At 38.3% G+C, this 15,677-nt stretch overlaps 1 protein-coding gene across 2 annotated transcripts in view; it reads right to left on the bottom strand.

The window, feature by feature from the left end:
* CYFIP1 (cytoplasmic FMR1 interacting protein 1) overlaps positions 1 to 15,677 on the bottom strand; it is a 75,361-nt gene that overhangs the window by 39,986 nt on the left and 19,698 nt on the right. For both annotated transcript variants that reach the window (XM_048324743.1, XM_048324732.1), the window contains exons 4-15: positions 15,260 to 15,337; positions 14,144 to 14,245; positions 11,787 to 11,968; positions 10,641 to 10,737; positions 10,379 to 10,507; positions 8,832 to 8,936; positions 8,580 to 8,671; positions 7,216 to 7,333; positions 6,419 to 6,541; positions 3,760 to 3,885; positions 3,299 to 3,465; positions 1,397 to 1,544 (exon numbers count right to left, since the gene is read on the bottom strand). In XM_048324743.1, coding sequence (XP_048180700.1) covers positions 1,397 to 1,544; positions 3,299 to 3,465; positions 3,760 to 3,885; positions 6,419 to 6,541; positions 7,216 to 7,333; positions 8,580 to 8,671; positions 8,832 to 8,936; positions 10,379 to 10,507; positions 10,641 to 10,737; positions 11,787 to 11,968; positions 14,144 to 14,245; positions 15,260 to 15,337 — 1,467 coding nt within the window. The remainder of the gene's footprint in view (positions 1 to 1,396; positions 1,545 to 3,298; positions 3,466 to 3,759; positions 3,886 to 6,418; positions 6,542 to 7,215; positions 7,334 to 8,579; positions 8,672 to 8,831; positions 8,937 to 10,378; positions 10,508 to 10,640; positions 10,738 to 11,786; positions 11,969 to 14,143; positions 14,246 to 15,259; positions 15,338 to 15,677) is intronic.

Below are 15,677 nucleotides of genomic sequence, written 5' to 3'. Positions count from 1 at the left end.
ACAGGGGCAGGCAGGGGAAGAGAATCCGTTAATAAAAACACATGGGTAAATAAGGAATGGGAAAGAAAAGCAGAGAAAATATGTTAGTTTGTTAAAAATGAAAAGCAGCACAGTGAGCATGCAGAGGAGGTCACACAGAAAGGTTTTTCAGAATAATCACTGCAATCTGGGGCTCCCTCAAGCAAAGGGAAAGTTCCCATTCATTTCAGAGGATGCTCAGAGAGCCATTAGCTTATCAAATGACTTAGCAAAGGTTCCCAGGTAGCACCAATTACCCATTCATACACAGCCATTTTAGAACAGCATGAAGCTGAGGAAAACCTATCTAAAATGGATATATTTGACCTCTTGCCCTCCTGTCAATCCAGACGGACAAGTGTACCAGCCCAAGAGCAGAAAAAGCAGATAGAACCACATGCTCTAACCAGCCTGTTGCAAAGGTGAAGTAAAGCCCTTAAAGCACAGGAGAAGCAAACTAGTGGTGATATTTAACCTTTTCTTTCACCCCAGGAAATTAGAAATCAAAACATATTTCTGCAATTATCAAAACAAAATATTCATTAAACCAATCTTATCACAAATTAAGCAACTTTTTATTACCCAAAATTATTAACCATACATGCTCTCTTTCCCACAGATTTTAGGTATTAAAAGATTGTCTTCACAAACCACAGTTGCCTTCAGTTTTTCCACCCAAAGTGCTCAGTACCTCATTTTCTCAGATGAGCTACAAATATGAGACTATACACTCTCCAAACAAATCCATAAATGAAATAAAAAAGAGAATTATATAGAGGTAACAAGAATGAGCACCTAGATATGGGATTTTGATGACTACCACAGAAAACATTTGAAATATCTCGTTTTAGTGGTAGCAGCAGACAAATTAGATTCTAGGGACCAGCTTTATCATTCATTACTGAAGACTGCAAGGGATCTTTTCAGAAGTCATATATTTTCCCATATTTTACCAGACACTCATTTATATTTTAAACATATTTTAAAACTACTAGACATCTACTGAATTGTGGGATTTAATAAAAAAATTTCACCAGCCATACCAGAGGTAGAAGTCAGTCAAGAAATAATTCAAATAGTTCAAAAATATTATTTAAAAAACATTAGGAGCTCAATGAGAAAATATTTGTTCCCAGAAAATCAAATTAAAGAAATTGAACACTTGGAAAAATTATGTATCAGAGTAGAAAATTACAGCAATCCAGACAGAGGATCTTGGTTAAGTGCATATAATTTTGCAAATATAAATCAGAGTAGATTTTTAGCATTAAAAAAAGACCGTAATAAAACCTGCAATTTTAAAATAGTTCAGGACAGAAAGAAAACACCTCATGCAATAATTGTTGACAGATATCACAACCACCAGACAGGAAAATACCTGAGTGCTGGAAGGTCCAACTGCACGTCTTGGGACTTTGATGTCAAAACCACTTTTGGGGTCCTTCTCTCCCCTTAGTGCTGGGTCATTGAATGGCTCGTGACCCGCTTCCCAGTCACACACTGTCTTCCTTATGGCCTGCAAAACACTGAGCACAATTCCCACTACTTCACACCGCAGCACATCCAGGTGCCTTGACAGAACACTTAACTTTTTTAAGCATTCTTCCACAAGAACAGAAACTTTGCAACAGCATTCAAGAGTTCAGGGTAATTCCAACCAAGAAAAAAGAATTTCACCAACATCTTCAGGAATGACACATCCACAAAATAATCACTCCATGCTCTTTATCAGAAAGGGTCTAGAGCCCTTAAAGACCATCTAGTTCCAACTTCTCCCCTGCCATGGGCAGGGACACCTTTCACTACATCAGGTTGCTCAGGGCCCCACTCAATCTGTCCTTGAACACTTCCAGGGATGGGGCATCCACAACTTCTCTGGGCAAACTGTTCCAGTGCTTCATTATCCTCCAAATAAAGGATTTCTTCCTAGCACCTAATCTAAACCTGCTCTCCTCTTTCAGTAAAACCATTGCCCCTTGTCCTGTCACTATCTGCCTGTATAAAAAGTCCCTCTCCCTCTAAGGTACTGGAAAGCTGTAAATAAGGCCTCCCAGAGCCTTCTCTTCTCCAGGCTGAACTACCCCAGCTCTCCCAGCCTGTTTTCATAGGAGAAGTGCTCCACCCCTCTCATCATCTTCATGGCCCCTGGACCCTTTCTAACAGGTCCACGTCTTTCTTGTGTTGAGGACCCCAGAGCTGGATCAATCAAACAAAATTCACATTAATATGAATATATTAATTCATATTCACTACGAATTCAATTAATATTCAATCAAACCAAAGCAGATTATTAACCAAATTAAAGAAACACAATGGTGGCTTGAAATGAAAAAAGCAGAATTCTTGTTTTCAGAAGAAATTCAGATTCCAGAATTCAGCTGAAATTTATACAAACAGCTTTATACTTTTAGCTCCAAATACTGAACTGGAACTCAGATACTTGTCAGGAACACAGCCAGCCATATCCTGTGGCATGCTGAATGATCAAGAAAATGTCTCATCCCAAATCTGAGCAGGAATGAAAACAATATTTTTCTATTTCATTAAAATCCTGGGACAAAAAGACTCTCCCTGTAAACCTGATAATGTGGAGCAATTTGTTTATTTTTAGCTTATGATGATATTTTTGTGGTAGTCAGAGCATTTAGCAATAGCCTAATTAGCTAAGGACTTTCACCTCTAAGAGCTTTGCAATGAAATGTGGGAGTGAACAAAAGATAGACAAGTCAAGATTAAAAGCAAACAATTAGGGACAAAAAAATAAGGTCAGGAAATGTCACCAATCAGTGTGGGCAGATGGAGCACTGGAAGACAAGTGTAAGGCTAATGAGCTAAAGGCAGCAGAAGCTGAGAAATAAGACAGAATGCTAAAAGGGGCAGAGAGAAGAGAGAGTGGGATAAACATGAGACACAAGGAAAGGAAACACTGGAATCATAAAGGGGACTGTGAAACCTTTCTTCAAAATATAAACCCTAATCTTGCTTTCAATATTACTGTATTTATATTTTCTGGAAATTAAAATAAACAACAGGAAACACAAGACTTCCTGAAGTAGTCCCAAGAGGCTCAGGACAGCCTGGGCCCCTACTGCAGCCATGCTGGCAGCCTTTCATTTTTAACTTCAGACTCAATCCATATCCAACCAAGCTAACTGTGAATGCCAGACAGACTGGGAGTACAGACTTAGAGAGGAAGAACTGAACATCTGTGCAATTCTGCAACAAATTTACTAAGGTCTGGGGGAAAGAATATAGAAAAAGATGAAAACAGTAATTCTACCTCTGAATGACATTTTTCTTCTTTTTAATGGCTTGTCTTAATGGCTCTCTAAGTGTGACCTGGGCAAAGTCCTGAAGAGCTGCATAAATAGTATGACGAATGGCATGATTGAAAACACTTTCCATCCGTCCCATCAGCACCTGAAGACCTTTGATCATGGCAATCACCTGTAAATAAAAACCCCAGACAAATGTATTTTTCTTATTTTGTTTGTGTATTTGTACAAAAAGCGCATTTTTAAATACAAAAAATGAGAAAAGGGGCATTAACAAGTTACAAATGATAAAGGATAGTTTTGCTGTGCTCCTCCCCTATACTGAATGGAGGAACACATGCTGTTTCAGAGTCAGCACAGGGCAGGCTGTCTTTTTGCACTGGGTATGCAAAATGCTTATAGAGAATGTTCTCTTTTGTATAGAATTAATCTTTGGAAAATCCCTATAGAAAAACATTTCTCTTACCTCAACCAAAGCAAACTTCTCCTCACTAGTATAATTGTATCTTGTTGCTCTTTCATACTCTTCTGCATTGTCAGGACAATCTTTATTAGAGTATTTGTCAGTTGGGTGAACCAGCTTCCACGAATACTGCAGTTCACAAGGCAGAAGAGGGAGAAAAAAAGATAGGGGGAACAAAAAGAAACAAAAATGCTTGAGAAACACAAAACACAGCTGGACACAAATAACATGCTTTGAGAAATGCCCCAGTGTTTTCATGAATATTTGACAAATAGTATTTAGTACTATGTTCAAACCTTGCATAAATTCTGAAACTACTATCTGGTGGAAATGCCAAGCAGTAATTTCCCTAAAAACTTTTCCTGAAAACCAGTGATTCTGTATTATTCCAAAGAAATGCAACTCAAACTCAGCAGGTATTACACTTAAGGGTATTTTTTACTGAGCAAATGTTAGCACGGGCAAAATTTTCTTCTCCACTTCAAACATGAGAAACACAGAAAGACTTCAGAACAGAAGAAAAAAAAAGTCCATTAGACCCACGCACAAAAAGAGGAGTTTTCTGCTTGGTGAAACATTCACATTTAGATTTCAAAACACAACTGGAAAACTACAGGTTTGGGGTTTTTTTTGTGGGGAGGGGTGTTAATTTTTAATGTATTAGGCTGAAATGTGTGGAAATAGCTATCTGTGACAATATGATCTGCACAGCATGCACTTCTCTTAAATACTGCCTTTTCAGCCACTGCAAACACAGCTCAAAATGTCCCTGAGCAGGGTCAGGCTGGCCTAATATCCCTCAGGGTACATCAAGTGAAAAAGCCTAGTCACATTTAAATGCAATTTTCTCAGAGTTTGAGTTCAGTACATAGTAAGATCTGGCTGACACCACCTTAGCATAAATGTTAGATTACATAGCCTACTAATTTGGATTAGTAGCCTACCAAATTTGCCTACTAAAATGGATTAATAGCACCAATTCACCTATGACAAAGGGGAGCATCACACCCTGCAACCTGAGTGCTACAAAGAGGACACTGGGGAAATGATTAAACAAAGACGTTGGGGGCATTAAACTGACAGGGTTAAGATGCACAACAAACATACACTGAAAGTTTTTATCTGAACATGATGCATGTAACTATGTTCATGCATACTCAGTGAAGGTGTAGACAGGTAAATAATTAGGATACTCCATATCAGAATAAATTCTCAGTAGGGAAGAGAGAAGGTGAACACAAACTTGAACTTAGATGAGAAGTATTTATGGGAATCCATACAAATTATAAAGACAAAAGCAGCGAGAATAGCCAAAAAAACCTGCTGTGATGCTCAGAGAAAGTTTGTCCTGGAATGAGCAGGATAGAAACAGAGCTAAGAATGAGAGATTTCCTTCAGAGATATAATAAAATAGGAAGCTCTTCACTATGAAGAGACCCTGGATGCAGCAATTTGTGATGAAAAATTAATAAAATAAATGAAATGAAAGGAGCAAGTCTAGGAGCTGCAGAGGTAAGGAATAGATGACAGCAACCTCTTTTAAGAGGAGAAAAGAAGAAAAAGATTGTCACCATTAAATACACTGTGGATTTAAATAGGAATAGCACAATACAGGAAAAAACATGACTCATCTACTGGCTTCTAAAAGAGGCAGTTAAAAATACAAACGAGAGAGCAAACTGGTTCTCCAGCTATGCCCACTGTGACTGCACTGTAGTCACATAGTGCAAATTGCTTCATGCCCCCTGAAACACCTGAGGCAGAAGAGGAGCAAGTCTGGCTTCTCTCACACACTAAGTCATGTTTCAGCCCTTCCTAGAACATATTTTGGTTCAGCTAAGACACAGAGCTTTTATCCAACATCTGCAGCATAAGAAGGACTCCTGCATCCTCTTCTTCAATTTCTGCCTTAAGCAGCTTCTTACTGGAAAAAAGCACAGTCACTTTTCTAACTGGCATCTGTTTTTAAAATAAACTATTGCAATACAGAGAAACAACTCAGCATATTCTTTATTTCCCCTCCCTCATCTTCTCTCATATTTTCCCTTTCCTGCATTTACTTTCCTTTTGGCTAAAAGCCTAATCTAAAGCCAATGGGTGCCCTTCCATCTATTTTTGTGTGTTAAGACCATACATGCTTCAATTTACTCAGTGGTCATGTCTAAACACAGCCAGTTGGAGCTGTTCTATCACCTGCTTGGTGACTGCACGCCAGTACAGATGTTTCTAACAATATGATTTTAAACAATGTTTAGAAGGAAATGATGAAGTCTTAGTCTACAAAATGGTTGTGTCTAGAGTGACATTAAAATATCTGGTGAAGGTTCACAGGTGACAGCCTATCCATTAAAGTTGAATGTACTGGGTGAGCTACGAGCTACTGGATCTCCAAAGCAGCAACATTACTCCTAGACTCTGAGAACTTCATGTGCCATCCTCTAAGAATGAGGTTTGAAGCAGAAGGAGAAACGGGGTGAAGGAAGAAGGAAGCGGAGAATTAAGGGAACAAGATTCTTGTGGATCCCTTTCAACTCAGAATGTTCTGTGATCCTGTGAAAACACAACATGCATTTTTCAGTCCATTAAAATAAAGCCGTTTTATTCTGTCTAACCTCACCAAGCCACCTCTTTTTCATTTGGTTTTATTTCCCATGTTACATACCACTTCCATAACATGGGCACTCCACTGGGAGAGAAGCTGCAGGCCTTGGAGAGAGAGATCAAAGAGCTTCCGATATTCTGCATCTGTTTTTTGAGCTTCCTGTCGACCAGACCCAGTCACCACCTAGAACATTATAAAAAAAACCAAACCAAACCCACACTCAAATACACATCAGAACATTCAGCATCCACAGCCAAATTTCTACATCAATTGAAGCACTAAAACAGCATTATATACCAACACCTGCATTTACATCAGCTTTTTCTTCTAGAGACTTATGTAGTTAAACTTCACAGATTTTGGTCGAGAGATGGAAATCACTGGTATCCCTAATGACCACAATATTGTTGCAGATGAATTCAAGACATCAATTATACAGAATATACAGTTATATGTTCTCTCTATATACCTGATATATAGGAGTGTGTGTATACATATGCATTTCTGTGTTCTTTTACTTATCTCTTAAATTCTAGTTTTGTTTAAACTGTTACAAGCACCTGTTTGGAGTAAGGGCTAGACAACATATTCTAAATGAGACATACCGAAATTTCTAGGACAAATCTGAGATACATAAAGAGAAAGAGGCAGAAGGACGTTAGAGTTTGGATGACGTGTCATTGTTATGTTAAATTTAAATAGTGCAAATATAATGCAGAGTAACGGGTACTAGACCTGCAGCCAGCTTTTCTTGACTCAGGTGGCCAAGCTTTGTCATTTACCTGCTTTTCAGATACTTAACAATAACTCTTAATGAGTGACATGAAATTTGCACATGTAGCTCTAACCCTACTCACCTCACTGTTGCTGTAACGAGCCAGTTCAGATATGAAACGCATATGGTCTTCTCTGATTTGGATCATCTGCTCACATATATTGTACTGGGGACTACTGCTGGAAGATGTGCATGTCCATCTGTTTCAGAAGACAAAAAAACCCCACCTAAATCAGGTTTGACAATAAACAGCACAGCTGATACTGCAAAGAAAGATCCACAATGCATTACTTTTTTTTTTTTTTTTTACACATTTTCCTTCTCTGTTGTTTGAGGCTTTTCCTCTCTTCACATCTCTAGCTCTACCCCTGCACAAGCCATTAGTGATGAACGGCCCTTCTGAGTTCAAATAGCACTTCTTCCAAGTCTTAAGAAAAAACTGTAAAATTTTTCTGTTTCGGGAGTTTTTCTTTTCGTTTTTCAAAGGCTGCTGCTATGAAATATGAACCAGCATATCTCTTAGAAACAAGACCAAAAAGGATTGAAAGCTAGGACAGAAGTACAGGTATAGGCTGTAAAATACATGTAGCCACCTGCAAATATTTTTTTGTTCATTCTTGTTGAACTCTGAAGAGCGTATGGTATGCTCCCAGCTATAAAAAAGGCATTATCAAATACTGTTAACATGTTATCAAGAGGTACACAAAAAACATGCTACCAAGAATGTCATGTTAAGTAGCTTCATATTTTTAGTAGCTCAGTAGGCCCATTGCTGTTGATTTTCTCTTAGCAATTACATGCAAGTTATGTGGGTTTTTCTGCAGGAATTAAAATGCAAAGCACAACATTCTAAATTCATGTAACTGCATGGAGGCAAGGTCTTGGAGGAGCACAGAAAGGTTCACTAAAACAAAGCAATAACCAAAAACCATGGAACCATTAATGCAACAACTGGCTGCATTTTCCAACTGTTTTGCTGTGCTGCACACCTAGCCAAAAAAAAAATAGGGGAGAGACAAGCTAAGTTGCTGCTCCATATACAATGTACACATGCCTGTTCACCCATGCACTACTACTGCTCACCTTGCTTAGTAAAATCCTTCATTTCTTTTAAAGAAAGTTTCATATTTAAAGGAAAAAAATAAAAATTAAATATTAAATTAGGGTAAGATAAAATGAATTTCTTCCAACCCAGGTGATAAGAAATGTCACAGATACAAGAATGAGCTCAGCAGCATAAAGAGGTTTTTAAACCACCTGTTTTTTCAGCTGTATCCATTACATGAATTACATTAATAGTGAAATACCCACACCAAAAAGATGACCAAGTGAAAATCCTATTAATTACCACAGACCCATGGACTAACAGGTGATTATGAACATATACTCCAAGGGTCACACTTTCCCCATCCTGGATGCTCCACTCTGTTTCTTTCTCCTTCCTACCTGGATTTATTTTCCTCATAATGGGCACTGGTCTTAATGTATCTTGCAAGTTCAATCTGCATGTCACCAAAGAGTGGAACAACCTGCAACTGCTGTACACAGGGAACAAATCAGATTAGATAAATTATTAACACAAATCATAGTGAAAGGAAACTATTATTTACCCATATTATAATAGAAAGTGATCTTTATTCTATTTAAATATACTTAAAATGCAAGAGAATCTATCTTTAAAATCACATCTTAACCAACCTTAAAGTACTTGTCTATCTTGGCTAAATTTATCCTTTTCTTTGCATCCAACTTATAGATGTTACTGACACTTCCATCCATCAGGTATAATCCAAAGCCCATCACCTGAAAAAGGAAAAAATTAAGCCTTCAACAAAAGGACCTCAGAAGTAAAAACCTGTAAGTCTGTTCTTCATGTAATTAGAAAAGCAACATTTTAAAACCACTCCTGAAACACCCAACCTCCTTCAAACAGAATATATTTTCAAATACATAAATTTCTGTACTGTTCTTTTATTATCTGTATTAGCAGTTTTTACAGTAACATTAGCCTGATCAGTTAGCCTTAAAAGATGCTGCTTGTTTGTATAAAGGTTTAGCATTAAAAAAAAAAAAGATCTCACTGAAATGAGAGTCTGGCTATTTTTAGAGCTTTTCTTTTCCATTTTATTCAAATTCTCTACATGCAAACTGATTTGGTAACAGAGCTTTAGATCTAACATCTCTGAGTGATTGTTTTTCTGGCTTTCAGTGCCTCTCTGAATTATACACACAAGAACTCAGAAGCATTCAAAAAAAATCTAATTACCTTTTGTCCAAGGTATTAATTAACATAAGGTTATAAATTTATCAGGAAATATTCTTCACCCAGAGGGTGGCTGGGCACTGGAACAGGCTCCCCAGGGCAGTAGTCACAGCACCAAGCCTGCCAGAGTTCAAGAAGCATTTGGACAACACTGGCAGGCACCTTTGGGGATGGTCCCACGCAGGGCCAGGAGTTGGACTCAATGATGCGTGTGGGTTCATCCCTCCCAACTCAGCATATTCCATGATTCTATTTAGTATTTACAGGAGCCAAGCAGAGCCACTTACTGTGTTCTAAGCATGTCAACCAAACAAAAGGCCTAAATACAAAAGTCACACTGGGCACCCTTGCAGACAACATAAATGCTCTAGAGTTCATGTGTGGTTTCAGAAGACTTTCATTTACTCCTAATAAACAGAGCTCTTCAAAATTTAAAAATATTTGTCATGAGGCAAATTTTTAGCTCTTACTCTGTATCTTTTCTTCCACTGCAAGATATGCAGCTGATAATATCAGCCACATTTCATACTGCCCAGCACCCTCTTATTAGATGTACATACTCCAGGTAACTAAACTGATTTATTAATCCTAATTTCAAGATACTTGTTCCCTGAAATATTTGATACACAGCCTCACTTCTAAAAGCTTTTTAAACAAACTTGCCACATATCTAAAATTAAATGTACTACTTCCTTTCTGCTGTCATTATACATTATATAGAAACACAATGCCATAGACTTGGATGCAGTTCAATTGGGTCAACTTCAATTTATGAAAAACAAATGTGGATTATAAGCTTTCTAAATACTTTCAGTATATAATACAACAAAAAGACAATGACAGGGAAAAGCAGTAATTTGATTATTTGCATAATCTGGTTCCTTTTAAAAAAACCAAAAAAAACCAGACTATCTTTTAAATTTAAACACCTGCGCCCTGCCTCAACATTCTATTTTTAATTTCGTGCCCAAAAGAAACCTACTTTCAAAAGCATATGTTTCTCACTGGGTGTTAGATACATTTTGTTTTCATAGTAGTCCACACACAAATTCACAATATCTGCAAGCAGCTCTTCATAGCCAACAATCACCTCCAATTGCTGCTGCAAAGACTGGAAAAAAAAAGAAGGGTATTAGTCAACTAGTTACACTGGCAAAAAAAAAGTTACTACCAAACTGGAAGAGCGTTATTTTAGTACTTTTGCAAAGCATTATGTAACTTGCAAGAAGACAATTAAAGCTTACTTGTGTTATCTTGTTGTGGTTGGCAAGGAACATGGAAAGGTTCTGAGATTCTTGAATGGACTGAGGATCTGCCATTTTCCGCAGGAACTGAGCGGCTCTTAAAAACAGAAGAAAAAACAGTACTTCCCTTGGCCAGGACTGATTTTTAGTAAATCTATCTCCTTAAAAAAAGGTGAAAAGTTGACTAGAAGAGAGAGATGGACTTAATTGATCCAAAACAAACTGGTTTACTTCCCTGAATCCCTCACTACACCCCTACTTAGAAGGTCCAATAAAACCCAAATGAAAAAACATTGGCTATAGCCTTCATTTGGGTGCAGCTGTGGCTCTATAGATCCGAGCCACTCAACAACCCAGGAAAAGTCAGTCTTCCAGGAAACAAGAGTTTGACCTCCAGAAGCACATCTCCAAAGAAAAAGAAAGGCAAACCAAGTAAGTTTAGGAGGCTTTCAGGAACAGCAACAACTACAACAGGTGGAGGTAGAAACTAAATCTCATGTAAGTAGAAGCAACACAGGTAAATTTGGCTAGTCATTGACTGAATAGTTTTCTGCATGAAAGACCACAGGTGCTAGAGCTGGCATAAAGGCTGTCTTGCCCTACTGCTCTGACCACTGTGTTCAACAGAAGATACCTGATACCATCTGGTAGCTCAAGTACAAAACTTGGCCACTGTATCTCACTCCCTCCCCTCCCTGCTATACCTGCAATCACAATGATTTTGCTGAAATACGCTAAGAACAAGTAAAACAACTCTCAGCTACAAATGTCAAAAGTGGATGCCAGGAATAGAATAGATCAGATCAGAATAGAATAGGAGTAGCACAAGCAACCAGAAAGCCAGCTTCCTCTCAAAAACAGAAGGTTTACTAAACAAAGTATATGCATTACATTTAGCATACACCAAGACATCAGTATTTGACAGCTTGGCATCAAAGGCAGAAAAACCTTGTGCTGGTGGAAGAACAGCACAAAGAACTGCCTAACTGCAGTCAAGCCATCCCTAGTTTCAAGGTAACCTGTCCCACACGCGAAGAGACTATTTTTGAAGAAAAAGCTATCAGGAAAAAAGCAACTGCTGCCATCTCGTGGGAGGCCTCAATGCTGGCAGCAAAGGCCCGGGTACTGCTGCTCCTTGCCACTTACCGCTTGTAGGCTGAGTGGTCGTTCTTCACACTGCACTTCATATTTTTCAACTCATCCAACACAGCAAACATGTTGATGAATTTTCCCAGTGTGATCAGATACGCTTCAGACACAAAGTCCTTCCTTCTCTCCGCATGGCACAAGCGTCTCACCTCCCCACAAAACCGTTCAATTGCATTTCTCTAATGGGAGGAAAAGACAGAAAAACAGGGAGTAAAAGCCATGACATTTCCAGGGAAAAAGTTTCATCACCTACCTAGAGCTGGTCCAGTGAAAAGCTCCACTGAAGCAGAAAAATGTTCAAAGCACACAAAACTAGCAAGGCACGAGTACAGGCCTTTCAGCTCCTCCTCTCTGTACTTGATGTGTGCTACAAGTGTCACCAGTGATTTTTGCCACCAAGCTTGTCTGACAAGAGCCAAGGTTCTTCTTTGCAGATAAAAGTAATTAAAAGGATAAATAAAAAAAAACAGGACAAGGGATAATGTTTTTTAAACTAAAAGAGGGTCAATTTAGATTGGATATATGGAAGAAGTGTTTTACAATGAGGGTAGATGTTGGAGTGAAAGCTTCTCTGGACTCGGAGAAGGGAAGCCAAAGCACAGGGGTTGAATTAAAACCTTTGGATAAGCTAAGATATATGAAGTCACACCAAAGTGAAATAGAAATAAAGATTTTTTAACTTTTAGTAGAAATATATGCTAAGTGCCTTTAACATTAAAAAGCTGCAGCAGAGACCTTAAACAAAGTCCTTACTGCAGCAGTGTTACCTTTTCACAGAATCTTTACTTTGGACAAAATATAGATAGAACTATACTGTTCACATTTTTTAGATGGAGTGTTCACATAAACAATAAGAGCTGATAGAAACTGTATACGCAAATCTGTGTACTACCTATGTAACACTTGTGTAAGACTTACAACTGTTAGACCAGGATAGGTTAAGAAAACTAGAATCATGTGTTAATCTTATTGGTCAATTAACAAATATAATCCACACTTCTGTAAGGAAAAAATTATAGAGAAACTAGAACTAGAAGAAGCAGCTGTTTTCTGCCTGCTGTTTGCTGTTGCTGCTTAGCTTTATCATGTAACCCCCCTTGAACTCTGCCTTCAAGAAAGCTATGAGACAATGAAATAAAGAACTCAGCAGAACAGCAGTCTCCTCTCCTCTTCCACCCTGGTCCGAGAAGGAAGGGTAACCCATCTGAGCTCAACAGGTAGTGAGGCACTGGAACAGGTTGCCCAGAAAAGCTGTGGATGTTCCATCCGTAGAAGTGTTCAAGGCCAGGTTAGATGGGGCTCTGAGCAACCTGATCTAGTTGAAAATACCTCTGCTCACTGCAGGGGTTTGGACTATATGGTTTTCAAGACCCTTTCCAACTCAGACTATTCTGTGATTCTATGAAGTTTAAAATCGCTCAGAAAAAAAGGGATTTCATGCTCTTTAGTGAGAAAATATATATATGAACCAAAAGGCAAATTATAGGAATGCTCCCTTCAACAAAACAAACAAAAATCCATAGCACACTGTACATGACAGCTCTCTTAAGTCATCCTGGCACATGTTTATTTGAGGGCTTATTTCCAAGCACACACCAGGGCCATTTCAGATGGCGATTAAAAATACAAAAAAGACAGCAACTTCAAATGTAAAAAGGAATCTGTTCTGACTTTAGAGCTCTAATCTGCTTGAATGAAAGGAGATTGAATGAAATGTAACATTTCCTGTTGTCTTCCCCAACCGGGAATCTGAGTACAATCAATCTCCTCCTTCCTGTGTGCTCCGGGCCTCACAGGCTCTAGCTGCTCCAGCTCTGAATAATGCCTGGAAACATCCTCAGTCCATTGAAATAGATGGCAAGCTGCCAGGAGGGAGGAGAAAACAAGACAGACTCCTATTCTCCAGCTCGGGTGGCTGGCAGGTCACAACAACTGGGTTAGCTCGCCTCAATTATGAATTGCCATAGCAAAGTTGCACCTGCTGCTCTGCTGTCCAGACTTGAGGATCCCTCATTCCCCAGCAAATGGTTTCTGTGCTGAGATGTGTTTATGTATACATATGAAACACATTCTATTTCGACTTCCTTTCTTCCTAAAGTGACAGATCTCTGTCCCCATGTGCTGCATAGGGACTATACACAATTACTTTTGATTTTATGTTGAAAGTCTTAAGGGAGATTGCCTGAAGTTTTTAAGATAGGCATTAAAAATTCTGCCCTTCTGTGGGAGAATATGGTGTGTTTTTTCTAACGTATAACAACTAGGTTCAGTACCTGAGCACACAATATAAAGTATACAAAACAGGAATATAAAATTACAAGCCTACTGACAAATTTTGTTTCTATTCCTTTTACCTGAAAATACATAAAATTCATCAGTTTTGTGACTTCTGGCTCCAGAACTTCCACAGTTTTCTCATAAATTTCTACTCTGTTAGGCTGCTCATTGCACTTGACCTGTGGATAATTAAAGAGGTTGTTATACTTGGAACTTTCCCTGATAAAGCCTCAGCAACTAAGACCCTGAGAAAATGCATTATCATCCTAAAGAGACAAACTTCAAGACAAAAGTTTCCAAGTTTGGTAATCTTATGCTAATCTTCTAAGCTTGGTTGTGTGTAAAAAAACCCAAAACAATCTAAGATTTTCCTATTACCTTACAAGTAATTTAGTTGTCAAACACCTCTGGAGGGTTAGAACAATATTCTTTCCACATTAAGCCACTTGCTCAAAATCACGCACTAAAATAGGGCCAGAACTGTAAGTTAAAACAGGTTACCTGACTTCCACTCTAAATATTTAAACCACAGGATAAGCCTTCCTTGCATTTCAGTACAAAAATAATTGCATTACAAATTCCTTATAAAGGAAGGACTCAATTCATGGTAATAATAGTGTTCAGTTTTCTGGCACTTCTTAATATTCTTCCCACCCCACTCCTGTACAGCCATTCCCAGACACTTGAAGCTGGGAGGTTTTTTTGTATACAGATCAAGAAAGCACTACATAGCTCTGACATTTAGAAAGTGGCTACCTTGGAGTAGTAGTGTCTAGAAACTTACATGTTTAACCTGAATGTTAATTGTTACATGCTATGCTACCTGTTTTGAATTTAAGTATTAAACTGGGGAGTGGGAAAAGTCCATTCTCTTGAATGAAATGTTGACCTCAAGCAGATCCCACAATCAAAAGTTTTTCTTTTAAAGCACATTACCCCTATACTCTTGAACCAAAAAGTAAGACTGACACAAACCCCATGAGGCATTGCTATAGACGCTTATAAAAAAAATAAAGTCCAATTGCTCCCCAAGTGCTAAAAGACACTGTTCTATGGCATTCCCAGCTTAACAATTGAGGAATCAAAGCAGACTCCACTTCGGATCTCACTGGCAAAGCTCTGTCTGCGTAATTCCACACTAAAACAAGACAGAAGCTCACATGTTGCATGACAGTACAGTTTTCATGCATTACCTGGGGAATAGCTCTTGAGCAGCTTCTCCATGTGTATAACATAATTGCATATTCCTGACCTTCTTCTAGCATTTCATTCTGTAGGGAAGACCCAATATAATTAGGCATTGTAATACAAAATTATTATATCCATGTGTCTTCTGTCATTCCAAGACCCTGTCCAAACAAACCTATTTCTCTTATCAGAATGTTTATGTACAAACACACATATATTGCATGCTGAATGATACATCATCATCATCTCCCCAGATCAGACTGGTTTATGTGTTGTTCTTTTTTCCCAAAACTAATGACACTGTGATCTATAAGTATAAATAAAAATGGTAATCTTGGGGTGGGGGAGAGTGATAGGATGGTGTTTATTTTTCTTTTTAAATTCAGGGACTCCAGATGGAATGGTAAAGGATGAAAGAGCTAG

The sequence above is a fragment of the Corvus hawaiiensis genome, chromosome 2 (assembly GCF_020740725.1).
Source record: "Corvus hawaiiensis isolate bCorHaw1 chromosome 2, bCorHaw1.pri.cur, whole genome shotgun sequence".
Taxonomy (NCBI): Eukaryota; Metazoa; Chordata; class Aves; order Passeriformes; family Corvidae; genus Corvus; species Corvus hawaiiensis.
The sequence above is the reverse complement of the archived record's forward strand: the minus strand, read 5'-3'. Positions and strand labels throughout refer to the sequence as shown.